Below are 26,534 nucleotides of genomic sequence, written 5' to 3'. Positions count from 1 at the left end.
ACGTCGCAGGGGGGCACTCTCGAGAGACGGACAGGAAGAGGGCCAGGGGGGAACGCCAGAACCCGGGACCCAGAGCACGGAAACGGCCCCGGGGCTGAGCAGCAGTCAGATCCGGGGATGGAGGGAGCCGAAGAAGAGGAGTGAGGAGGCCGTGGAGGCAGGCTCTGCTGCCCTCCTGGAGGCTGGCAGCCTGCTGTGGCAGTGGAGGACCAGGCCACCCATAAAGGGAAGGGGTCAGGAGGTCGGGGCCCCGGCCTTAGAGGGCTCAGACCAGGCCCCAGCAGGAAGCAGCAGGCGTTCAGGGCCCAGGCCTGGTTCGATTGTCCAAAAAGGGGCCTCAAGCAGGCCTCTCAGGCCTCTGGAGGGCAAACTGAGCCAGAGGCAGGCCTGAAAGCACGGCCCAGAGGCGTGTGAGCCAAGTTAGACATGAGGCTCGGGCCCTAGGGGGTGTGAGAGACTGATGTGGTAGGGGGCTTCCGAGTCTTCCAGTCCAAAGCCGGATTGGCCAGTTAGACGCTTGTAGATCCAAGGTTGGATTGGGGAGGGGTCTCTGGGAAGTTGGCTAGCAACGCAAGGATTGGGGGGATTTGAGTGCTTAGAGATCGAAGGCAGGCCCTGGGTAGGGGGAGTCAGACAATTGGAAAGCCGAGGTGTTAGCTGGGGAAGGGTCTTTGCGCTTGGAGGAAGCACAGAGCAGCACCTGCTCGGCTGCAGGCCTGAGAAGGGAACCAGGCCAGGCCAAGAGAAAGAAAGTGAATAAACCTGGACTCTTAAGTGGGCAGGGGGCCCCTGAGCTGGGGGTCACAAAGGGTGAGACATGGCCACGAGGCGTTTAACCGACGCTTTCTTGTTGTTGCGGAATAATTCCATCCAAAACCGGCAGCTGTTAGCCGAGCAAGTGAGTAGTCACACCACCTCCAGCCCTCTGCATTCACGTAGCATTGCTGCGGTGAGTCTCCAGGCGGCCTCTCCGACACACGCCCTGTGTGCACTGCGGCTCTGCCTGTCTGTCTGTCTGTGTCTGTCTCTCTGTTTAAAAAAGAAGATAAGACTAGCATGGAAGTGCGGGGTCTATTGGCTGGGGTCCGCGAGCTTCGATAACCCTGGCTGGGGAAGAAGCATCTAGATCCTGCTCCACCTCTGCCTTGCACGCTCTCTTCACTTCCGCATCCCTCTCCGTCCTCCCCCTTCCACCCCCCCCCCGGTTGTCCCCGCGCGACCGGCGCCTTCAATTTACATATGTTTTAGCACTGAGATTTGGAGGCTTTTTTTCCTGAAGCCTTTTTGTTCCGTTTTGTTTTAAGCGCCCCCCTCCTTCCCCCGTCCGCCCCCGCAGGCAGCCTCACTTTGGTTCTGATGGTCGGTTTGCAGGCTGGCAGATCCAAATCCTTGCAAATGAACGATGCCTTCCTCGCTAGAGAGGAAGGAGTTGGGTTTTTTTTTTTGGGGGGGGGGGGGGTGTTTTTTTTTTTAATGGTCTCGAAGCCCTCTGTGTCCCCGTGTTCCCTGTGAATAATTGCTGTGCTATTTTTCATGGGGGTTCTTGTTTGTGAGGCTGTAAGGTGCTTCTTCGTTTTCTATTTCCCAGACAGGAAATAAAGCTTTTTCTTCCATAGGAACTTTTTAAAACGAACGTGATGTGTATGTGAAAATTAACCCCCCAAATAGCCCAAGATTTTGATTTAATTAACCTGAACCTTTCTTTAGCCCAGCTGTAGAATCTCTTAGAGGGAGGGCCTGGAAGGATGACTGTTGTTTTCCTGTTTGTTTATGATGAAGGGCTACTTTCCCGTCCAAACCTCAGTCTCTTGCTCTGTTGAACAAGGAAATGGGTGCAGATGGTCTAAACAAGAGGGTGATGATGAGCTCTGGGTAGCCTAAATTGAAAAGTTATGAAACTAATTTGTAAGGGGGGGCTCCTGGCTGTAGACAGGTTGGGTTTGAATAGAAGCAGCATTGGGGGGAGAGTAAAATCACCCCAAGACTAGATTCTTGGGGTTTATGCTTGACAATAAGCAGTTTGGGGGCTCTCACACTTACTTCACCTGTTAGGGACTATATTCCTTTTAAATTTTTTATGGCTTGTTCTAAATGCTTCACACAAAAAATTGGCCATCTGTCTTGATTATTGACAGAACACCTACAAAAACAGTTTCTCCTTTCTGTTAATCACAAAAGGAAAATGTATTTGTCCATCTTGCTTATGTAAAAAAGCTATTGTAAACTGTGTGAACAGCTTTAGGAATAAAATCACGGTAAACTAAAATCAAAAAGCATAGAAATCAGGGACCCACCGAGTGTGTGTAGGTTTTCAGTTACTTGAGAATTTGAAGATTTTTTTACATTTGTAAACTGAAAAAAAAAAAAAAGGATATTATACTGAAGTAAGTGCAAAATTGAAAACAGGCTAATTCCAGCACTAATTTTGAAAAGAATGTTCTGAAATAAACTAAGAAGTAGAGAGTAGAAATTCAGTGGGGGAAAAAAAATCCTCAGTGGAACCTTAATTTTGCTAAGATGTAAAAATTGCATGTTCCTCAAATGGATTTTATGCTACCTTGAAGAAAGGAAAAAAAAAAAGAACTAAAACTCATGTTAATATTTCTAAAATATTTTAAACTGATTTAAAAACATGTTTGCTTTAAAATTTTTTATCATATAAGGTTCAAAATACACTACACCATAGGATAATGTGAGGCTTTTTTGTTGTCGTTGTTAACCATTTGGTCAGACAGTTTAAAAACCTGATGTCCGAGTCGGCAGCTTTTTAAAAATGCATCTCTAGGTAAAACCTATTTTTTAAATGGATTTCTTAGGCAATTTTAAATATATATATAAACTAAGTCATATAATTTAAAATATATAGTTCGTGTGTACAAGTTAGAAAAATAGATGTGTCAGAAAATGTACAGGTATATTTAGCTAACTCATACATTTTCTTGAAAATAGATTTCTAAGTCAAAAATACATACCTAATTCAGAACACTAAAAAATGTTTTCTACATAATATACCATTGAAAATGTTATATATATTGGTTTGACTATTTAAAATCTTTATCAGATGCTTTTAAGAATCAGATATTTTAAAATATCCTTATAAAAAAATCCTTGTAGTCAGTTCAGATTATCTGAAAATAGATTTTGCAATTAAACAAATATGGTTTGCCTAATTTAGAATTAAATAAGTCACATGTTTATATATTTTTATTGTGTACATTAAAAAACACATGACATGTCAGATTTCTGAAGTGTTTAGGGGTGAGTTATTATATTTTCAGCTTGCTTGCAATTGATTCTACAGAAACCATTTCTACATTTACACACAGAAACAAATATGGCAAGACCGAATGACTACATAGAGGGTACAATATTTTCAGCTTTTCTGCAAGTTGAAAAAATGTTGTAAACATGTTGGGGAAAAAGCTGTGTCTAACACAATTTTTAAAAACTTTATTAAATAACATATTTTTAACTGCATATCTAGCTCATACAAATTTAAAAACCTCATTTCTGAGTTGTAAATTTTCAAAATCTTGTAGCAAATCAAACAAAATTAATGCTGTCAAATTTGACTGGGTTTTAGGTGATATTAAGAAATAAAATTCAATAAATTTGTTAGACTTATTAGTGAGATCTACTGAAATGTTTACTATTGAAATGTCCAAATATCACTTCAATTATATATTTAATCATAACCCCCCCACACACACAATGAAGGAAACAAATAAGGCAAAGTGTTACTAATTGTTAAGTCTACTGATGAATATTTCAGGGAATGCTGTTCCATTTTACATACTTTTCTAGGTGTTTGAAAAAGCATAAATAAAAACTTAAAAAATAAATATCTGTCATGTTGAGAACACAAGTAAGACAATTAAAATACAATTTGTATATATTTACTAAAACTCAGGTAATTAAAAAAATAACAAAGCTCTAGTGTCTAAATTAAAAAAAGTCATAAACTGAGATCTACTTTCTAGTTAGAAGAAAAGGCTGTAGAAGTTGATACTGGGGTGGGCAAATTATCTCACAATTAGAAATAAATCACATCTAAATTTTTTTTTTTTTTTTTAGTTTTAAGCCTGAATTTTTCACCTCATTTTGGGTGAAAGCTGTGGAAATTGATTGTAAAGTGGTGTTTGTGCGTGAATGTGCATATGACACACCTCAAAACAAAGCTCACATAAAATTGTCTTCAGAAAATTTAAACAGGCTTTTTTTTTTTTTCAACATCCCTGTTGGAGGAAAAAACTAGAAGTTGGTGGTCGAGGGTGGTGCAGTTCATTGTGTGCACCTATAAATGCACACTAAAACAGGTTTTTGCATCCTTCAGGCAAATATGTCACAGCTAAGCAGGAATTGAAGGAGGATATGCAGTGACAAAACAAAGTCCCAAGGGCCAGGGGGGACCTAAAGGTCATTTGACCCAACATCCCCTCTGTGATAACCCCTCTGCCTGCTTGCCTTGACCGCATTCTCTGATGGGGATAGGAAATTCCAGCAGGCGTCACCCCCACCTCTTTTTCTACCAAAAAGCGCTTGCCTCCGTGAACCCCATCTGTCAGTGTCTTGCATCCTGTGATCCTGGCCCTGGCCCCCAGGGTCTGACACAGGAAGCCCGTTCCTCCTCCTGCAGGACAGATACCCTGCAGGGCTGATAACCCTGCAGCTTGCTTGTGCCCAGGACCTTTCTCTAGCTCAGCAGTCCTGGCTCAGGCAGGGAGGTTAAGTTTCTTGCCTATGCATGAAGTCTAGTTTTCTGTTTTTTTCTTGTGGGCATTTTAAAGTTCAGCACCCAGAACTGCACAAAATTCTATTTAATTGTGTTCTCCATTGTGTTGATATTAGTAAAACTAATTGTGAAAGGCCAGGGGTTTGATTTTTTTTTTTTTTTTTTTTTTTTTTTAGACTCTCAGCAAAATGCAGCTGTTGCCATTTCCCATTCATTCTGCTTTGGCCTCAGTTTCAGATGCCCCATCACGGTTGTGCCTCAGGGCAGCATGAAATACAGGGAAGAGCACTGGACTCCAAACCTGGGAATTTAGGGCCAAGTCACACTCTGGCTGACTCAGAATGTAGGTCTCTGGGCAAGCTTTTAATCTCTTCTGACATCTTTTGCCTGATTTGTAAATTGAGGGTTTGAGTTAGGGGAGATTTCTAGTAAGTAGTCCTGTGGATTCAGCCGTGCTTTCTCAAATTCTCTTTTAATGCATTGTTTCTCCTAACCAAGCCTTGCAGTCTTAGCTTTAATTTGAAAAGGAGGAAATCATAGTCAACAGCATTGCCCTGTCCACCAGCCAGATGTTACCGCAAAAATCCTCAAAAGTGGCTCCAGTACTGTGGAGAAGTAGCTTTGACATTCCATCTGCCAAGTGCAGGTTTTAAGGCAACACCTCATTCAAAAAGTTACAGGCAGCTTAGCTTTAGGAAGCTAAGAATTTATAGTGTTAAATAATCACTAAAAAAAAATGTGTAAAGTCTTAAACGAATGACAGGTAGATGCTGAGTTGCTGTTCTGATCTGGTGAGGTGTTGTGTGACCTGTGTGATTCCCTTTCATCCCTTGAAACAGATCTTATGAGGGGACTTGAGCTACTTTGTCAGTGTTTGCTGTCTAATCTATTCTCTGCTTTAAAATAATACATAATCTATAAATGGAATCTGAAGTTAATTTGTCTTAGATTAGTTTGAAAGGAGCACATTATTTTTAATAAAACACATGGTGTGTTTTGAGGGGGAAGACTGAAGGTTAAATATGTTTATAAGAAATCTAAAGTCCTTCTTCAGTCTTGATAGTGATACTAGCCCAAGATTTATTGAGTGCTCACTCTGTGCCTGGCTTGGGGCTTGTCCTTCTGCACATGTAGCCTCACTTAGTCCTCATAGAGCTCCATTACACAGGTGCTGCTGTTTTTTCCTCCTGATACAGGTCCGGAAACTGAGGTTTCAAGGAGTTAGGAAAGTTGCTCAGTGGTGCTCACCGGGCGAGCCAAGGAGCTGGGATAGGAACGCAGGCAGGCCTGGCTCCGAGCCCCTGCTACCCAGTGGGCCACAGGAGTGCTGGCAGCTTTTCCCGGACATGTGCTGCAGGTCCCGGAGAAAGGAACTCATTTAAAAGAATATATGTATACACATATATATATATATTTTTTTAATTTACTATAACATCTTTCTTTATGTCACTTTATAATCATGCCAGACCATTTTAACTTGCACATTGAAGATTCTAAGTTTTAGTCCATGCCGAGTCTGTTGGAAAATTAGTCCCCTGTCTTTAGAATCCAAGTATGAAATCATTGTATATTTCTCTTTAGATCTATTTGCTTTTCTGCTTCTAAAGATTCCATTTGAGCAGAGAGGCTTACTTGAGAATAAGGGTACTTTGTTGGATGAAAGTGAAGCAAACTTTTATTTTGGCAGTAACGGAAATAAAGTAAATATCACTATAGCATAGACCTGTATTTCCAACTCATTTTGCTCAACTTTTCCAGACTTCCTGAGTAAACACAGATGGGTTTCCACTTATTTTTCAGTTTTATGTAGAGAGTTCTTTAGACTATAAATTCCACATGCTACTTGGATTTTTCAGTATTTGCTTGATTGCACGCCATTGGCAGGTCAGAAGCCTAGATTTAGACATTATAAAGATTTAGAAGGTGATGATGTGTAGTATCGTGTTTTTCTTTGGCTCTGTTTTGGTTTTTCCTGATGGTAATTCTAAATGTTTTAATTCAGGTCTTGACAAAGTTTCCTGGTGGTGGCAGGGGGAGTTTCAAAACCTGCAAATTTTAAGTAGCAAAGTCGGAGGGATTGATGTGCTTCAAAAAGATGATCTCCTGAATCTAGTTCCTGATGTGGTGGTAGCTGCTTATCACTAGTAACTCCCTGAAGTGCTGGTAAAAGTAGAGAGGCTGGAAGGTGGGGTAGAAAGAGGCCTGAACACCTGGGTCTGTCTGAATCTCAGCCCTGTGCCTTTGGGGAAATGAATTTATATATTCTAAAACTTGATTTTCTTATTTGTAAAAGAAAAATATACCCAAGATTCTGATTTCACCTCTTATCAACTAATAATTGCAGAGACTGAGAGATCGGGCTGTGTACTTCATTAATAATCCAAGAGGCCAGGCTCCTGTGCAGCACAGATCTTAACCAGGGTTTGCAGTAATACTTTATCCAAAGATTAGACGCCAAGGAACCCCTGCTAAATGGGTAGATGTGCAGGTTGAAATACCGAATTAGGGGTTTTGCCCTGTGTCTTAATGAAAACACCTCAGTGCTTTCATGCTGAAAATGGTAGCTTCTCTTTTAAAAAGGAGGTTTTTCTTTTGACTCGGTCTCCTCTATTAGCATCTTGTAGTACTGCTGTCATGGCAGGGAAACACAGAAATACAGTTCTCTTGTGCTTATGGCAAATTGTAGAACGAATGAAGGAGCCTCTCAGCTTCCTATAACGTCAGCTAATTGAATTTTTACACGGAGGAATGTTGTGTGGTTACACTGTTATTACTGTCACTGTTTAATAGTATTTTGGCCCTGATAGACCAGTTTCATTTGCACTATTAATTTTTAAATAAGGAAGTTATGGTTTTTTTATTTTCTAAATTTACTGCTCAGGATAAAAAAAAAATCAACACAGTTGATTATTGAAATTCACTAAGTATTTCAGTGATCAATACTGTTAAAAAAAGGACCTATTTGTTCAGATTATCTATCATTAGTAAAGATCTGTTCAGAAAATAGAGTTCCACGTTGATTGTAAAAAGATCCTTTCCTTTTAAATTGAAACTTAATCTTCTGCCTGCCGATGCTTCTTCCTTCCTGCTCCTTTTAAAAAAAAAAAAACACCTCTCCTTTTTGTTTTGTTTTACTTTTTAAAATAATAGCCTTATAACAACAGTGTGCCTCCTAGACTTATTATAATACATGCCAAGCAAATGGGGAGAGTTTTCCTTTTCTTGTACCACCTGTGTCTCTCTCCGGGGACAAGTGGTTTCTCGGCTTGCTTATTGCCACGGAGGAAGCCGTGTCTGCGGGATTTAATTTGCAGAGCCCTTACATATGTGGTCACTCAAATATCATCTGAATACGGCCATACACAATTCTTGTGGGCTGTTCGCGTTCTGATTTTGCTGCATTTGCAGTGCTGATTTACATGCTAAAATTTACTTTTATTTGACACAGTGAAATTATGTTTTAGCTTTGCTCTCTTATCTTCCTAAGGGAAATTTAGAATATTATATATGCTATTTGACATTTGTGAAATAGAAATACCATTATATTTTATTGCATTTAAAACAAGTATGTTTTATTTGTTTCTATTGTATTTTAATTTTTACAGCTGTTTATTGTTTGATTCCTACCTCTTTTACCAGAACAAGCACAGTAAATAAAAGTAAAAAACACAGTAAATTAAATATTGATATAGCTTTTTTTTTAAAGCAAGAATTAGAAGGGGGAGATTTTTTAAAAGCTTTGATTAGTAGATCTGTATTTTTAGTCAACTTTAGAGGTGCTTGAAATCTCAGTGTTTTCTCAACTGACCATCCCTTATCTATCTGTCTGTCTGTCCCCATCCTTTGTGTTTTTTTTTTTCTGCTGTCCCTAACTGGATGGGCTGATGGCAACAACATATCTCCTCAGGAGCTGGATGAGGTATTGTGTTTTCAATATTTTTGAATGTCAGTGTATACAATTAATGCCTATTTCTCTGAAATCTTTGGTTATATGTAAAATGCTAACAGTCAACACACATTTTAGCATTTGTCATGATTACTTCTCCTTGTCGTGTTTTACAATTTAATCCTTAGGATTCATTTACTGTGTTTTCACACCAGGTGAATTGACGATTTAGAGAAGGGCTTGGTAACAGTATCTGCTACTCTTGGGAAAGTGTCTCAACTCCGGAGGCAGTAAAGGTTGAGCGTGTCCTCCCACTTAAGATCAGCCAGATTGTTTTCAGATGATTCACGAAGCTCCCTTGACTCCCCAGGCTGTGCAGGGGGGTCGTGGGGGCGGGATGGTGGTGGTGCTGGAGGACGTGATGTCTGGCAGAAGCCCTCAGGAAGCCGGCCTCAGAGCCACCAGACCTGTTGAGCTGTCTGCTGAGGTGTCACCGGTATGGAGCGAGTGACCCTCGGGTCGTGCTGACTGACTAATGGTTACGTGGCCCCCTTCCTAGCAGCACGATTTTGGCCTTTTCATTACTTATTAGCAATTCTCCCGGAAGATGGAGAGGGTACGTGTTCACAGCACTTTATTCCAGTCATGCTAATAAAGCGTGGAGGAAAAAAGAGATTGAACTGTGATGGTTGGTTTTGTGTTTCTATTATCTGTTTCAGCCAGGAAGGGGTTGGAAATACTTTTCCTCAGGATATACGTTTTTAAAAGGGCCGTTTTAAAATTGAGGGTGGGAGGGTATCCCTGGTTTTTGTTTTAATTTGGAAGTATGAACTGTGAGGTGGGGTTAGGCCCATTGTCTTCGAAACCAGTGGGGTCCCTTACTTGTTGACAATAACTGCAGATGGGAAACAGCCTGAAGACCCTTCCTGGGGAGCTGGTCACATGAAATGTGTAGCCTCGCTTGCTCCCTGTGCCACGCCTGTTAAAGGGTCCAGCCTGTCTCAGGCCTGCAGGGCAATGAGCTCCCAGATGCAGGGCCATGTGGGAAGAAGCCTGATGTATAATGATGGATACTGCAATTCCTACTCTTTTTTTTTTTAAAAAATTACGTTTGATTTGTTTATTTTTTAAGAAAAATAACTCACATTCAGGCTTGTGAGTACTTAGGAGATTTTTGAAAAGAGACATAAGAAGCTGTTGACAATGGATAACTTCCAGGAAGTCTGGGGTGGAAGGGAAACTGCCAACCCTTTTCTTAGGTCGAGCAGATAGTTTGAAACCATGCGCGTCTATTGCTTGAGTCATTAAGAACCAATTAGTATTGAAAACCAAACCCATCCATCTAGGAATGTGTGCTGCCCTTACTGAATGGTTTGGAAACGTGCAACCTGTGGCCCCCAGAAGTGTTCCCTGGTTGGGGTGGGGGGCCTGCGGTGCTGGGAAACAGTCACAGTGGCCTAAGTTTGAACACTTCTCCCACTCGGCTCATCAGGGTCATCTTTCCTGAGGGCTCCGCCGTCTGAACCAGGCTCTCCTGCTTCCTCTTCAGGCAGGCAAGTTCCAGGCACTGGCTCCCCCCGCCCCACCCCAAGTTCTCTCTGCCACATTCTGGAGCAGAGACCCAGAGTGAGAGCCACCTTTCCGGCCACATGCCCCGAGGCCCAGCCTGTCCACTCTGGAGCCGCATGGCCCCTCAGCCCGCCACCCACCCACTTCCCCTTCTTGTTCTTTGTCCGGAATCAGCACATCAGTTGTGAAGTGAATTGTACATGACATGTCTTATATTTACTTCATTCATTCATTGCATTTAGTGTTGACTCAGGCACTAATTATGAGTGTGTGTTTATTACGATTGCGTGCCTGGTGCTGAGCAAGAAGTGGGGCTGTGTTGCAAACAGCGTCCAGAGTCCCAACTTTGCCAGGGCACAGTCGGGCTTCCAGTTGCCCCCAATGTGGGTCAGATGGAGGCCATCCCTGTGTCGGTGAGGCCCAAGCATGCTGTCCTGACTGTGTCATGGTGGCCACATGGGTTTGTCATTTCTTCTTCTGAAATCACCTTGAAAATCAGCTGCATCCTGGGGATACCAGGCTCTGCTCTTCTCCAGAAACAAGTAAGGGGTGCCCCGGGAGAACACCACCCCCGTCACTCTCCTGCCCAGTGTCTGGCCTTGCTCTCATCTACTCCTCACCTATGACAGAGTCATCTCCCAAATTGTTGGCTTTTTAAATTCATAGAAGGAATGATTTTTAAAATTACAGGATGTAAGCATCAGGTTCCCAAACCACATGCCCTGGGAAGGGCAGGGTGAAGTGGCTGGAGCGCGGGGCCAGCCAGCATGGGCTGGCTCCCTGGTCCCCCTGCTGGGGGCAGCATTGAGAAGGGAAGTCTCAGCCCCTTGGTATCGGTGTTTGAGGAACAGGGAGCCGTCTTCTCTGCAGGTCTGTTGTTGGGCTGAAAGTAGGGGTTCAATCAGGGTCCATAACCTACGGTGCAGGCAGTTGTTGCTTCCTACTTTTTAAGTTTGTATATGAGAGTTGAGGGGGCAAAAGGAAGGTTAGTGAACCTAGCAATATTTTGTCTGGGTGGTGTGGTTGTCAGAATTTTTAATTGTGTATTTTTGGCACACATAAAAAAATGACTATCTTGAACGTTTATTGTTTCATAATCAGAAAAGGTAAACACTATTTTAAAACAATCACAGATCAGAAAGAAAAAACTGTGGTGCTGATAGCCCCCAACTCTTTTATATAACATGCTTCTTCACTCCCTCCAAGGAAGGAGGTTTCTTCAGCCTTAAATGTCTGTTAGCCATCTGAGCACAGTGAGTTGACTGCACCACGTACATGCCCACCTTGTCTCAGGTGGAAACCAGAGCCGCCAGGCGGTGTTTGCCAACGTCCCGTCTGGACTTTTTAAATGTGTGTTGCCGCAAACCATCCAGAATTGTCAGCGTTGGTTCTTATTGCCAGTGCATTCATTATGACTTAACTTAGTTTATTATTTTTTTTAGATGAGTGTGCGTGTGTGTGTGTGTGTGGATATATTTGACTTTTCTAATCTCTGCAGAGGCTGTGCATATCCTTAATCTTATGGAACACTAAATCAGCCTTCTCGTAAAGATCGGGTTTTATAAGAGGAGGAAGGCTGTATAGTTGGAACAGTAAGATTTATAAGACTGTGTTCGTGTGTGTGTGTGTGTGTGTGTGTGTGTGTGTGTGTGTGTGTTTTCTGTCCATAGATCAAGCACTTGTCCATGCTGTCTGGTGTTCTTTAAAGGGACAGTTGTCAATGTCTGAAGTGGAACAAGGGCAGAGATAACTTTGATGAACTGAACAAGAAACCTGTGGGTGTGCCATTGTGAGCAACTGTTGAAATTTTCCTGCACTGATGCAGTTGAGCTGGGTAACTCTGGGGTGGGGTCACACACCCTGTAGTTCTTAGAGGACATGAGTTACAAATAGATAAGAATTCTTAAATTCTTAATTCTCATGAGTACAATTTTATTTATATATTTTTTTCTTATTTAAAAAACATGGAAAGTTTTTTTTTTTTTTTTTTTTTTTCACTTCAGAAGCATAAGTTCGTTAAGAAAAGCTTTAGTGACCATCATCGTCTCTTCACTGGGGGGACATGGAATGGAACAGCAGCAAGTGAAGTGAGTGAAGAACAGCTTTTTTAATGCCTGAGTTGACTTGGATGGCAGCTTGGAAACTGACATATTTTGGATCTTAAAAATGAGAAAACATTGAAATAGGAAGTGAGGTTTCTGAAGTTGAAACGGTGATTATTTTGCATTTAAAATGTATTTTTTTAATGTTCATATTTGTTCCCAGTTTTAATTGGCAGTTACCTTCCGTTAGATTTTCCCTTCCTAAAACAGTCTTTTTTTTTTTTTTTTAAATGGTACATACTGTGATACATATTACAAGCCGATTCTGATCAAATAAATGACACGTTTCTTGCAAGGCTGCCTTTCTTTATCATGATAAACTCTTGCTATAGATGATATCATAAAGGGGACAAATTATTCCCTGTTTAAAGTTTTTAGTCTTAGAGAATCAGCTATTCTGTCTCATTGGCACAATCCTGATACAGCCTGTGGGAAAGCTAGGGCTGGCTAGCTGAGGAGTTATCTCTCCCCTTGGTCCCCAGCAAGCTTCCTTGGGACACTTGAAGAGGGTGTGTACGCACACTCTTTTACATGCAGTTTTTGGGGGCACACGTCTATTATGTAAAACAAAGTACTGCTTAAAAATGAGTTGAATCCACTTCAACTGACTTCATATGTGATTTATAAAAATTTCTCACTTGTTTCAGTGAAATTGATACTAGTTACTACTGTGCAGATAAACTTAGGTAAACCCTCTGTATCTTTTGGTTTAGTGTATTTTGGTTAACAGTCACAACAGTACAAAATTGTGAGTTTAGAATCTCTTAATAAAATAAATTACTATTATTTTATTGAGATATGGTATAATAGTAACAGGCAGTATGTTAGATGATGAACTGGCACAGTGGAAATTCTATGACCCACAGGTGTCACTTTGTGTGAACAGCTGGAGGTTTAAGTTCTGCTCCAGTTAGGCAGCAGCTCTGTGTCCAGTGCCTGCTATCCAGCCAGCAGGTGCTGGGTGCTGGTCTATGGTTGGTCCTTTTTGGTTTGGTCATTGTGCCCACTCCAAGGTTGCATGGCTCTCGGTGGCTTTGGGGGGAGTTTTGAGGAATACACAGCTGTGTGGGGGGTGAAGGGCTGTGTCTGCAGAATTCAAGAGAGGCCAGTTTGTCCATGCCTCTGTGCTCAGCCGAGCCTGTCCTCTGGTCCCTGGTGTCGCTGGTGGGAAATGGATCCGAGGACTGTGTCTTGTGTTGTTGTTGTTTGAAGGTGAGGGCTTGTTATCCTGATAACATTTTCTTAACAAATTGCAGTTGTATTTCATGGGCCTGCCAAAGTGATTGGCAGCTGGTAGGGTGATTGGGGCTTCCGGAGTCAGCCAACCCAGGTTTTAATCTGTCACATAATAGCTTTGTGACCTTGGGCAAGCTAGTTAACTTTTCTGGGTTTCAATTTCCTCATTTATAGATTGGAATAATAGCCCCTAGCTCACCTAGCTTGTGTGAGGGTTAAAATAATAAAAGGAAGGTAAAATTCCTATTAGTGAACTCTTAAAAACAAACAAGGTGGCTGTGGTTGAGAATTACACAGCACAGACGCAGAGCCCCGGTAGCGCAGGTGGGGTGACGCACCATTTGTTCAGGACCTGAAATGACACTGGCCCTGCAGGGTCCACGCCACTGCGGAAGGCGCTGGGCCTGAGCACGATTCATATGCCCAAGGAGCACTGCTGGGGCGGCTGGTCCCTTCAGCGTGGTCATTGCGTCAGACGCGCCCCCTGAGCCAGTGGGGGCAGCGCCTCCCCCGCTGTGACAGAGCCGGACGCAAGACTCCAGTGTGCTTTTAGGAATTTTGCTGTAATCTCCCTGTTCCGGGTTTAGGGCTTGTTGCTTGAAGAATTCTTTGAATTTAGGCTTTTCCTTATGTGATTTTTTTATTTTTTTAACTCCCTTTTATCCTCATCTGAGGATGTTAAAAATTTTGCCTTGTTCCTTTATTGTTAGGGGAAAAAAAAAACTGTATTTGCTGAATGAGTGAAAAAATAAATTTAGATAAATGTGGGGGGCGGGGGTGAAGAAAAGCAGTATACATTCTCTACCCAGTTCTGCAGTGCAATTTAGAAAATGCACAAAGTCCTACCTGGAGCAGACTTTTATATGCTGTTTCCATTATTTTCTGATCATCATTTGCATCTTTTGAAACTGGCATTTATAAATTCTGAACTCTGGAGGAGTACCTCAAGATCCTTTAGCTGTTCACTGCCTCCAGGCAAGAGAACAGTTTAACCACACCAAACCTGTGATTTCCCTCCCATTCTTAAAAGCTTTCCAAGGCAGTGTATTACATAGGTAAAATAAACAAGTACTATGGAGATCATTTGAAAATAAGGGAAAATGCTACCTGTGGACATTTAACCAAAGAAGGGGAATGACAGTGTAAGATTGCCTTGAGATTTTAAGGATTGCTTTTGCCAAATGGTAGATAATTTGCTGACTGTTTTAGGCAGTTCTTTCACACATTTTAACACCTGGTTAATGATCTTGTGACTAAGATAACTGGATCAGCCCTATTTACGAAATAAGCTAAGTGTCTGTAAGTAAACCTTGAAATATTTGTATTTGTTCCATTTACAGCCTAGAATATTTTCTTTTTTAACGTGTGTGATCAAATGAATTGCTGAGTTTCATGCCACCCCATCATAGTACAATACTAAGGTTTTTCTTTTAAGGATCTCTTGTTGACTTTTTCATTACATTTTCATAGCCAGATCAAGTCAAATTCATATTCACAAGTATGTCCAAGGAAATTAAGAAGTGGTACATGGAAAGATAGGAAAACAGTTCCATATCCTAGCAGTATCAAAAGCAAGTTTGTAATCCAGGCAAGTGCATTTGCTCCTCTATTTCCGTGTCTTAGTGAGCAACATTTAAAAGGGAGTAAGAGTGTGCCTGACTGTGCTGAATTTGAATAGTTTTTTAATGTCTCTTTATTTCTTTGTAGCTTGCTGATGATCGCATGGCTCTGGTGTCAGGCGTTAGCTTGGACCCAGAAGCCGCAATTGGTGTGACAAAGCGGTCCCCTCCTAAATGGGTGGATGGAGTGGATGAAGTAAGTGGAATGTTCGTTTCACACTCTCTTATTTATTGAGGTAATTACGACATTAACATGTTTTAAGATATTTGCCATAAAGATTGATTTGGCTACACTTGCATGCATGTCCTTGTAAGTGTGGTAGCTTTAGAATTATTCAGGTTACACACCACAAGAAAGGTGTGTGTGTCTGTGGGCATGCTTGTGATTTTGGTTTTAGTAGTAATGGGTGGCTCAGTGGTAAACAATCTGTCTGCCAATGCAGGAGACTCAGGTTTGATCCCTGGGTCGGGAAGATCCCCTGGAGGAGGAAATGTATACCCACTCCAGTGTTCTTTTCTGGGAGATCCCGTGGACAGTGGAGCCTGGCACACTACAGTCCATGGGGTCACAAAGAGTCGGACATGTCTTAGTGACTAAATGACACTTGAATTACAGAAAGAAACTGAAGAACTGTGTACCCAGGAAGAGTGGTATTTGAATGTCTGGTGGTTTGAATTAAAGGTTGCTCAGTCAACTATGAATTGGCTGAAGACTGAGCTCCATACTCTTGCGTGTAGCTGGTTGTCTCAGAGGCAGACAGAGGGAGAGAGTAGAGCTCTGGGGTTTCATTTGTTTAGATACAGTATGATGTTGGGCGGATTAAACAGAAGATGAAGGAGTTAGCCAGCCTTCATGACCAGCACTTAAACCGACCTACCCTGGATGACAGCAGCGAGCAGGAGCATGCCATTGAGATAACCACACAGGAGATCACGCAGGTGAGGAGGGGAGGGGTCCTCAGGTGGGAACTCGGTCTGCCGGCCGCCTCACCCTCTCAAAAGCTGGCCCATGGTACAGTGCTAAATGAGTCCTAGAGTTTCGCTTCCCAGCGTGAAGTTCACAGAGGGATCCAGGAAGCCCTGAGCTCCTCCAGGTTTCAGCATCTGCACTCCTTGTCCTGCAGGAGTGGGGACTGTTTTTTGATCATTCTTAAATACTGCTGTGGATTGATGTGAAAATTAAATTCAGAGCATTATTGAGTTCAGTCATTTGATTTTAAGATGTGTAACTTCTATTGTATACTAGTTTGCAAGTTTTTTCTTGTTAAAGAAAAGGGTAGTTGTAATTGAACAGATGGGGAGCAGTTGCCCAGACTGAATCTCTTAATATCCCAGAGAAACTCAGCCTCCTGGAAGTGTCTGTTGTAAAATGTTAAACTTGAGTAATTTTAAAATAATGTGACTCAGGACTTCCCTGATGGTCCAGTGGTTAAAAATCCACTGTGCAACGCAGGGGACACAGGTTCCATCCCTGGTTGGGGGTGCTAAGATCCCACATGCCCCCTTGCCAAAAAATAACCAAAACATAAAGCAGAACAATATTGTAGCAAATTCAATAAAGACTTTTTTTTTAAAGATACTTTAAAAATCTTAAAAAACAGTGTGACTAGTGTGTAAAGAAGCAGTTACATTTTTCATTTGTTTATACCTCCTGGGTTGCTACTGCACAGAGAAGGGGCATGGTGGGTGGGGAAGCCCTGGGGCATTAAGAGCATTTGGGTGCTGGCTTTTAGCGATTAACAGTAGTGTGATTCTCATTTAACTCCTCAGACCCCAGTGTTCTTGTGTAAAATGGAAATGATAATGACAATACCTGCCTCTTAGTTAGGGTGGCTGTCGGGATTAAATGAGAAGGCTGTGAGGAGCAGTGCACACACATGTGCACACACAGCATCTTTTCAGGTCTGGCTCAGCTCCAATTTCCTGGCCATCCTCAGTGCCAGCCTGTGTGGCCAGAGCCTCTGTGTGTCTCAGTCCGGCATGCAGGCACCTTGGGGCCCCCGGCCCACTGTGAGCACCCCCTGTCCTCCCAGCTCTTCCATAGGTGTCAGCGTGCGGTGCAGGCGCTGCCCAGCCGGGCCCGCCGGGCCTGCTCGGAGCAGGAGGAGCGGCTCCTCCGAAACGTGGTGGCCTCGCTGGCCCAGGCCCTGCAGGAGCTGTCCACCAGCTTCCGGCATGCACAGTCCAGCTACCTCCGACGTGAGTGTCCACCCGCGCCAGGCTCTCAAGTGACGAGCGTCCCAGTGCTCAGGTCACAGAACAACTCTGTGTTTCTGTCCTCCTCTTCTGCTAGTTCTCCGTTTTGTCCTTTGCTTTTTTTCATGGTTAGCCTTTGCATATCCTCCTACTTCACGGGGTAGAAGGTAGCTCCTTCTGCCCCCAGTGGTAGCCACATCGAGGTTGAGACCACCCCACGGGGCATTGACAGTCCTCCTCTAAAAAAAACAAAAGAGAAACTTACTCTTTTGTCAAGTTTAAAGTATTCGAAAATCAATGTTGCATATTTTAAAAGCATGTCGTTTTCTAGGTGTTAGGCTTTCGGGAGCTGCTGATAAATGGGTAAAAATAGTTGTAATCATGTTGAAGCTTCTTTGCCTATCTGTCTTAACACCTTACCTGGTAATAGTTAAAGCAGACACATTGTCTCCCAGCCTCCCTTCCTTCCCAAATAGAGCAAAGTCAGGTTTCAGCTACATCCTCATTCAGAGCACCCATAAACTGGCTTTTTCTGTATTGCCATTGTAATCAGTGATATCCCCATAGGCTCCCCCAAAAGCTAGCTCTCCCTCCCGACAACTGCCATATTTGTGTTTGTGCTTTCATTTCACTACTTCTAAAATTTGATTAGGGCCGCTTGGAATTCTTACCAGAGGTACTTTTAGAGAGAAATACTTAATGTTTTAAATGCTTTTAAGCAGCAGTTAAATGTTTCTGCTTCACTTAAAGAGTCTCAGATGATGGTGTTGCAGTGTCATTTACCTGGCATCCAGTGAATTATTCACATTTGCAGTGTGATTTCTGTCCTAAGTAACCCCGAATGCTTGCCTGCTGTTGCATGGTTGTGGTCCTTTTTGTCCCCCATCTCTGCTGGAGGTGAGCAGGGCTTCTTCTAAAGTGGCCAAGAATGTCTCCATTTTGACTGTTGAGTTTTACTCTAGATGCCCCCTTTTAATGGTGGAACAGTAACCAGGATGGTTTACGTATTCAAGTAAAGTGAATTCCTGTCCACGATAGGCATGAAGAATCGAGAGGAAAGATCCCAGCATTTTTTTGCTACATCAGTGCCGCTGATGGACGATGGCGAGGATAATACTCTGTATGACCGGGTATGTGTCGGGGCCACAGACCCGCCCACTGCGCATGTGCGCTCCGCTCTGTTCTCTTCTCTTTGCGGACCTTTAACTTCCCTGAGACACAGATGGATTGGCACTGCATGGCGTGCACATCTGTCAAGTGTTTTGCAGCTGGCGGGAGAACAGTCATGGGGGCCATACTGTTTCTTCCTTTCTAAAGACTGCACGGAGACCTTGTCAGCTGCCTTCCAGAACCTTCTGGAAAACAGTCTGCACACCCCACTCCCAGGAAGAACCCTGAGACGCACAGGCTTCTCCCTGGTGCTTTTGCCACTTGGCCCTGGGGTAGCTGCTGACAAGGGGTTCTCTGTATCCCCCGCTTTGGCTGGTGATGCTTTAGAGCCTGCTGTTTCAGGGAGATCAAATCTTTCTTGTTAAGGAAAAAATAAGTGCTTGTGTGTTGTGTGCTCTATGGAAATGGTTTCAAATTTTATTTTCTGTAAGTTATATCTAAAATGGTACACCATCACTTTCTTGGGAAGAAATCTAACGTGCACGTTTCGTCCTCTTTGTTTGGCTAGGGTTTTACAGACGAGCAGCTAGTGCTGGTGGAGCAGAACACACTGCTGGTGGAGGAGAGGGAGCGGGAGATCCGCCAGATCGTGCAGTCCATCTCCGACCTGAACGAGATATTTAGGGACCTGGGAGCCATGATCGTAGAACAGGTATGTGCGTTTACCTGCCTCATCAGTGGGCTCTCTTGCCCTGATACCTCATTCTTCCCCAGGCTTTTCGATTCTGCACTTCTGTCAGGAAAGCAGTTGGAACCCATTCCTTCTGTGTATATACAGTGTGTGTGTGCTCAGTCGTGTCTGACTCTTTGTGACCCCATGGACTGTAGCCCGCCAGGCTCCTCTCTCCGTGGGATTCTCCCAGGCAAGAATACTGGAGTGGGTTGCCGTTTCCTACTCCAGGGAGTTTTCCCAACTCACTATGTATGTGTGTATGTATATATGTGTACAAATTATATGCAGACTGCTGTCATGCCCCATAAAAATACTAATAAACTATTTTTTAGATGAGAAGCAGGTGTCAGTGACAGTACTCACGTTCTCTGCCTCCATCCCAGGGCTGTTGCCAGGAGCCCCCGTGCCGGGGGCCTGGCTGGCTCTGGCCACACTCAGCGGTGATTCTGACGATGGATAAGTTTTCCCATCTAATTTTGGCAGGTTATTGTGTAACGGCAACTGGAACCACTAGCCCTCAAGTAGAATTAGATTGTTTGTTCACTGTTACAATCTGATTAGGGTGTTTTATTATCTTGCCAGTGGGGATTTGGGTCCTGATCCCCCGGAACCAGCTGCAGACTGGAGCAGACAAGGCTGTGGAAGATCTAGTTAGGTTAATTACTCCCGTGGCTCTCATGGAACTGTTAGTGCTATCGTCTCTCCTGACGCAGCACACTTCTGTTCAGAGCCCCATCCTTCCGTGGAGCCTGGTGTTCCCTTCTTCCTGTTTGAATCCAGCAATTAAAAAATTACAAGCAAAACTCTCCTGGAGGTGAACGTGTGATTTTACATGGTGTGTTGGAGGCAGCTGTGTTTGCTTTGACGCATGGAGGCGCGTGGAGATGCTCAGACATGATAGTAAGTTTCCAGACCTCGTTCTAATCAGATCCAGCTTAACTGGCCTTCTGTGGTTCCTTGAACCTGTGAGTTTAAGCCACAGATGGGCACAGAAGCAAGCCCTTCACCACTCAGAGCCTGTTTCCACTGAACCATATATTTCTTAAAGCCCCAGTAAGCCTGAATATGGAGTGTCCTGTAGTGGCTAAATCCAAAAAAGAAACCTCAATTTGTCAGTATTTTCTTCTCATGAGCTGGGCTTTCCTGCAGCTAACGGCGGCACTCTGCCACTGAGCACCTCTCTCTGCTTGTTATGGACTCCAGAGCTGACAGGGTGTCCCTTTACCTCACAGTCAAGTAGAACAGATAATCCCGTGGATGACGATGCCTGCAATCTGCATCTCTCATTTCTGAAGCTCCATTTTCCCAGTTGCGCTTGTTGATTGTCTGTGACTGTCATTTATCACCCAGGGTACCGTCCTTGATAGAATCGACTATAATGTTGAGCAGTCCTGTATCAAAACTGAAGACGGCTTGAAACAGCTCCACAAGGTAATGACATATCTTTCAGTGGGCGAGAATTTGAAGAATTGTTTTCCCATATCAAGAATTCGTACGAGACTTGTCTTCTGTCTTAACTGTCCCTGGCACTTTCGTCTGTCATCAGCTTGAGATGGGGCTGTGAAAATGCAGCCTGTCGTATTATTCAGAGCCCACCATGTGGGCTGTGGCTGTTTGCCTGCACTTAGTGAATCCCAGTGCACCCCACATGCAAAGTTGAAGTTGCTGAGAACCCCCTTCTGTGACAGCAAACTCTGAAAGAGTTGGGGTTTTCTTCCTTTTAGAAAATATTTTATTCCTTGGCTAGGCCCTCTTGTTTTAGGGAATCGATTGAGTGGGTATTTGTTAAAATCCGTGTTGCGCATTCTGTCTGCTGGTAGCTGCTGACTCAGGCCTCCCTTGTTGTGATAACTTTCTGATGAATTACTGGTGGGGATTCATTCTGGAGAAGATAAAAATCTAATTTTCTCTTTTAATTACCACAGTATATCTGTGTACCACCTTGAGGAGAGAGTAGTCTGTTGAAGTGAGAGTATTAGCTTTCTCATTCTTTGCTAATAATCCGATGGCTGTCTCCAGAATGTTTTTCATGATATTTTTTAAAAATAGATGGAAAACATCTTTAAAAACCTTGTAATCAACCATGAGAAACACATATGTACACTGCTAAGTGACTCTCATATATAATTGGGTGCATGTTTTCTTTAGAAGGAATGAAATACTTCACAGATGAAATAAATTCTGTCCATCTCCTCATGGATAGCGGTACTCCTAGCCATGTGTAATGGTCATTTTCTTGATTTGCTAATGTACTTCTCGATCATCTCTCTGAGACCAGTCGCTTCCTGTGGTAGAGGTGACCGTACCTGACAGTGGTGTCAGGTTTACGGAAGGTGAGGCCTTGCACAGGTCTGACAAGAAACCCTCACCTTCCTCTTCTATATGCTTGTTACCATGTGCAGGGCGGGAGTGGGTGGGACGCCAGCAAACACTGAGAAAGAGGTCTGCCTTGTGGACACAGGAGGCTTTTTCATTTTTTTAAGCATTTGGTTTATTTGGTTGCTACATTTTATGTGTTAAAAACGTGAAAGCTAACTTTAGTTTCTCACTCTGTAATATCTGGGCCTTCATATGCTGTTGAATTATGCATCGGTTTGGAAGTTTCTTAAATAAAAACTAGCAAAACATGTTTTGTAATACAACAGAGATAAAGGGGAAAAGCTTTCTCTGCGGGGGTGTACATATCTAGTGGGAACTGAAAAATTTGTTTAAGGTTCAACTTTATAAATCATTTTGAAAGGTTTTAAAGTATATCACCTGGTGTCGGCTTCAGTGGTGGTTACTGACTACAAGAGTGAGCACGTTCTGTCCTCTCTTGGGCTTGGCTGGCCATTCCCTTGGCGGTCAGCTCATCTGAGGCTGGCGGGGCCTTGGAGTCACTTCTTCCGAGCCAGGCTCTCCAGACAGGTGAACGTGCCCTGAGGTTTCCTCCTGTGGATGAGTGGCTCCTGGTGGGTGGGCGGGCTCACTTAGGACACAGAACTGGGGGTCAGAAGGTTGGCAGGGAGGGGGGAGTGGGCGTGGGAGGCTGGGCCTTCTGGGCAGGCACTGCCCTCAAGCTGTCTCCTCGCTTTCACTTGCACCTTTGCCATGAGGCAGTGCTGTCCACAGAAGTGTGGGGAGTGTGCTCTCTCAATGTGTTCAGGCGGAGTAGGCAGTGGCACCCCACTCCAGTGCTCTTGCCTGGAAAATCCCATGGACGGAGGAGCCTGGCAGGCTGCAGTCCATGGGGTCGCTAAGAGTCGGACATGACTGAGCGACTTCACTCTCACTTTTCACTTTCATGCATTGGAGAAGGAAATGGCAACCCACTCCAGTGTTCTTGCCTGGAGAATCCCAGGGACGGGGGAGCCTGGTGGGCTGCCGTCTATGGGATTGCACAGAGTCGGACACAACTGAAGTGACTTAGCAGCAGCAGCAGCATGTGGTCAGGGACACCTTCGCTACTCTCTCCTCCCCTCTCCTTTCTCTGGGTCACGTTCCTACATGATAGGCGTGTGTCACTAGCCACACAGGATGACTCAGCTCAGGTAGGTTCTTTCTGCACCTGACCCCATGGGGCAGCTTTCCTGTTTCTGTTGGGTTGGTGGAAAAGTCTGTTTGGGTTTTCCTGTAGCATCTTATGGAAAAACCTGAATGAACATTTTTGGCCAACTCAATACTTCCATGGATGAATTTCTTCTTGTTTGCAGACTCAGAGGAGGTAGAAGAGCTTTTCTGGGGCCCTCACTTCTCTCCCTTCTGGCTAGGGTCACTGGAGCCAGAAGTTTGATTTCTCAGTGAAGGAGCTGTGCGTTCCTCCAGAGAACCGTGTCTGGAAGTGAGAGTCTTCCATAGAAAGTGGGTCCTTGGGGTCAGTAGAGGGGATGCAAGGAGAGGTAGGCTGTGTGGAGCTGAAGGCAAGAGCCTTGGACTTCTCCCGTGGCCCTCAGGTGATGGTGGATCCCCAGGAGGTGCTTCATGAAGCCTGTAGGTAGGGGACTCGGAGATCACGGGAGTCAACTGCACTCTAGGAGTTAATGGCAGCGATTGTGATGATGGAGCCGGTGGCAGAGGTGTCAGGTATGCGGGTACAGCCAGAAGCTAGGACCAGAAATGAGCCAGACTTGATTTTGGAGAAAATGACGACCTCTTCTCCCTCCTCTCCCTGTAGGCAGAGCAGTATCAGAAGAAGAACCGGAAGATGCTGGTGATCCTGATATTGCTCGTCATCATCATCGTCCTCACTGTTGTCCTCGTCGGCGTGAAGTCTCGCTGAGCAGCGTCGGGCCAGTGTGTGCGGCGCGTGGACCCGGGCACGCAGCCCGGCGCCCGTGGGCTCTGGCAGAGGTGCGGCCCCAGCCTCGCCGGGGTGGCGGCGGTCCCATGGACTCCTCGGCCTGGTCATGCTCACGTGAAGGGAAGGGGCATCTGTTTTCCTTCATTGTCAAGACGTGAAGGACCTTGGATACTGCTGCGGAATAGAGATGAGTTCTCACTTTGTTGATTTTTTTTTTTTTTTTTTTTTTTTTTTCAGAAAGAAAATATCAGTTGAATGTTTACAGGCCTCATCATGCTGTTTGATGTATCATACCTGTATATGCTCTTTTTTTTTTAAGCAATCATGTTTGAGCAGCATGTTAAAAGAATTTTTGGAAAAAATTTTTTTAAACCATCTGGTTTTTAAGAAATTTGGTACCAGAATCTTATGAGTAGAGGCAAAAATGCCTCTTCATCTTTGTCTATGTATTTTCCAGTTGAAAACAAACTGAGAAGTTCTTTAAGAATTTATAATCCGTTCCCCATTAACTTAATTTAACTTTTCCATCACTGTTAATGATCAGAGTAACAAAGTGTGAAAAATAAGAAACCATCATTGATGTTAACTAACACATTTAGGTGGGCCAGTTAAAGCAGCTTCATGAGTTTAAATTAATTGTAGATGGAGTATTCCTCATCTCAGATTTGTGCAGTGCATTTTCTCCTGTGAACCGAAAGGGGTTACTAAGCAGAACCAGCCAAATGCAACAGTTGATGATTTGAAGGAACCTCACATTAAAAGGGCACTCAGCAGTGTCGGAAAAGTCACCAGAGCTGGCCAGTGTGTCCCCGTGCCCGTCCCCGACCACCCTTGCTCAATCCATTACTTATATAATAACTACATAAAGACCTGTTCAAGCCAGACACCATTTAATGGACTGTGAATTTACATGGAGGCCATTCTAAATGGGTCACCCCATTTAGGATTCGTGGGTCTCAAATTATTAACCAAACATGACTCCATTTCAAAGTAAAATATTCCCCCAGTGGTTTGATTTATTGGCCCTTCCACTGCCATTGAACATGCCCAGAAGGTAGGCATATTCCTGCCGTGTGTGAAAATCTTGGCTCAGAAAACCCCTCTGGTGTGAGCATGAATCCGGTCTCCAAAGCAGGACTTTGTTGTTCATTTACCTATTATCAATATGGTGCTCAAACATATTCCTGGACCTGTGGAGTAATGTGGAAAGTGATGATAACTTTGAAACCTGAAGTTGTTCATGTTTTAACGGGTTTTGAGACACCAGTATAGTTTTAACGGTCTTTGTGTCATTTTTGATGGCTTTCCATTGTTTTTACCTCTTGTAAAATGTTTTAAAAGAGCATGACCTCATTAAGTGTGCTATGTTTTATTTGGACCAGTCACATAACGTCTCTCCCTAGAGTTGACTTTGAAGTTATTTCCAGAAATTTAAACTCAAACCCCAAGATTCAAGTTGTCCAAACAGGTCATGTGCTTAAAACCCAGACCACTGCCCAGCTTTTCCATCCCAAGTGGTTCATGAAGCCGGGCAGTCCCTGGTTCCTTGTTCTGAGGTGGGCATGGGGTGATCTAAAGGCATCCCTGGCATATCAGGAAGTAGCATGGCATTCCCTGACAGCTACTTACTAGGGAGGAAGGCCAGGAATGAGGTCCAGCCTCTCCTCAATTACCCCTGAAATGGGGGGCTTCCTTGGTTCTTGAGAGCAGCTGTAGGCTCTTTAGCCTCATTGGTTTTGAGCTCAGGGAGTCAAGCTGCTCCCAGGATGGGGGCTGTCCAGATGAAGGACTCCCCTCCTAGACAGCCTGGGATGGTGTTAAGGGTTACTGTGGGAGCTTTTCCAGCGCTTAGGGTCACTGACTCTTGAAGGAACATAATCCTTTAAGAAAGGATCACTATTTATTTGTATTTATTTTTAGTGAACAGGGTGATTAGTTGGATTTTTTACCCAATTCCTTTGGGTAAAATAATGAATCTGACTAGGGATGGCTTGATCCTGTGTGGGATCCAGACAGCTGCCCCCTCTGATTGGATCCCCGGCAGCACCAGCTGAAGCCCAGCCATCCGCTGCCATCACCGTGTCCCCAGGCCAGCACCAGCTGGAGCACGTGTTCCAACTTGCCAGGCTCCACCAAACTCTCCTGTTTTGTTGAGCCGCCTCTTGGGGACAGATCAGCAGCACTGCAGGCTGGAAGGGGAAGTTAGTGATGAGTGTCCTGGCACCCAAGGGTCCTCCTCTCTCTCCTTGTCTCGCCTATGGCTCTGGTGGCAAAGGTGGCTCCTCCTGGTTCTGCCCTCGCCACAAGGAGGGCTCCTCCAGGCTCAGCCTGGAGCGCTGCCCACTGGGACGTGGCCTGCGCGGCTCTGTTGACCGGGACTGGAGAGGGGACCTGTAGACGTTGCCAGTCAGGTCCCTGGAGCTCCTGATCTTTCCCAGATGGGGGCTGAGCACCACTGTCTCCTGTTTTATTAATTTGGGGTTGGGGGAGGTGCTGACTTGCTGGCCCTGGGCGTGAAGCCGTGTTCATCTCTAACGAATTTACTGCAGTCTCTGCTAATTGAGAGAGCATTATTTATTTGTTTTGACACAAGTGCTTTCAGTGTTTTATCCTAGCTAATGGCTTCTTAAAGGTAATAAAAACCTTCCAACCTAATTGGTCAGATAAGACTTTTGTGTGTGTGTGTGCTTAAATAAAGCAATTAGTGAAGCGCTTCTATCCAAAACGATTTTTTTTTGTCCTTTTTAGAAAACTAATTTACTGTTACTGGAAACTTTTTGTACAATAAACCAATCATGCAGATTCAAGAACACTCTGTTATCCTAGTAGTAATTTTAATGATGGGCTGCCTGTTTTCCTCAAGTGCATCTGTGTTTCAGGGGAGCCTGGCCTGTTACGTGACTGTTGGGGACCGATGACTGTTTGTTGTGTGCTGAGGCCTTTGCCTCAGTGTTGGGGAGTCTGTCTGTCTGATGTATGCTTTCAAGGGGACCCATCAATATGCTACCCACTGTCCCATGGACAGAGGAGCCTGGTGGGCTTGCAGCCATGGGGTCACAAAGCGTCAGACAT

At 44.1% G+C, this 26,534-nt stretch overlaps 1 protein-coding gene across 8 annotated transcripts; it reads left to right on the top strand.

The window, feature by feature from the left end:
* On the top strand, positions 1–26,274 carry STX16 (syntaxin 16). 8 transcript variants are annotated; one of them, XM_005688309.2, is made up of 10 exons: positions 806–898; positions 4,909–5,075; positions 8,640–8,651; positions 15,233–15,340; positions 15,943–16,083; positions 17,178–17,343; positions 18,379–18,470; positions 19,019–19,162; positions 20,534–20,614; positions 23,337–26,274. In XM_005688309.2, exons 4-10 carry the CDS (start codon positions 15,248–15,250, stop codon positions 23,439–23,441), a joined length of 822 nt encoding a protein of 273 aa, XP_005688366.2. In that variant the 5' UTR covers positions 806–898; positions 4,909–5,075; positions 8,640–8,651; positions 15,233–15,247; the 3' UTR covers positions 23,442–26,274. The 8 variants fall into 8 exon arrangements, with proteins under 8 accessions (XP_005688362.2, XP_005688363.2, XP_005688364.2 ...); XM_013968745.2 differs by having other exon boundaries at positions 822–898; positions 4,964–5,075; XM_005688310.3 differs by having other exon boundaries at positions 853–949.

The sequence above is a fragment of the Capra hircus genome, chromosome 13 (genome assembly GCF_001704415.2).
Source record: "Capra hircus breed San Clemente chromosome 13, ASM170441v1, whole genome shotgun sequence".
In the NCBI taxonomy this organism is placed as follows: Eukaryota; Metazoa; Chordata; class Mammalia; order Artiodactyla; family Bovidae; genus Capra; species Capra hircus.
This window is presented reverse-complemented; position numbering and strand designations above follow the sequence as displayed.

Excerpts from the sequence above, each read along its gene's own strand:
- STX16 (XM_005688305.3), top strand. The coding sequence starts at position 818 with ATGGCCACGAGGCGTTTAACCGACGCTTTCTTGTTGTTGCGGAATAAT. Across the intron at positions 15,341-15,942 it reads GGGTGGATGGAGTGGATGAA|ATACAGTATGATGTTGGGCG; the intron begins GTAAGTGGAATG and ends TCATTTGTTTAG. Across the intron at positions 17,344-18,378 it reads ACAGTCCAGCTACCTCCGAC|GCATGAAGAATCGAGAGGAA; the intron begins GTGAGTGTCCAC and ends TGTCCACGATAG.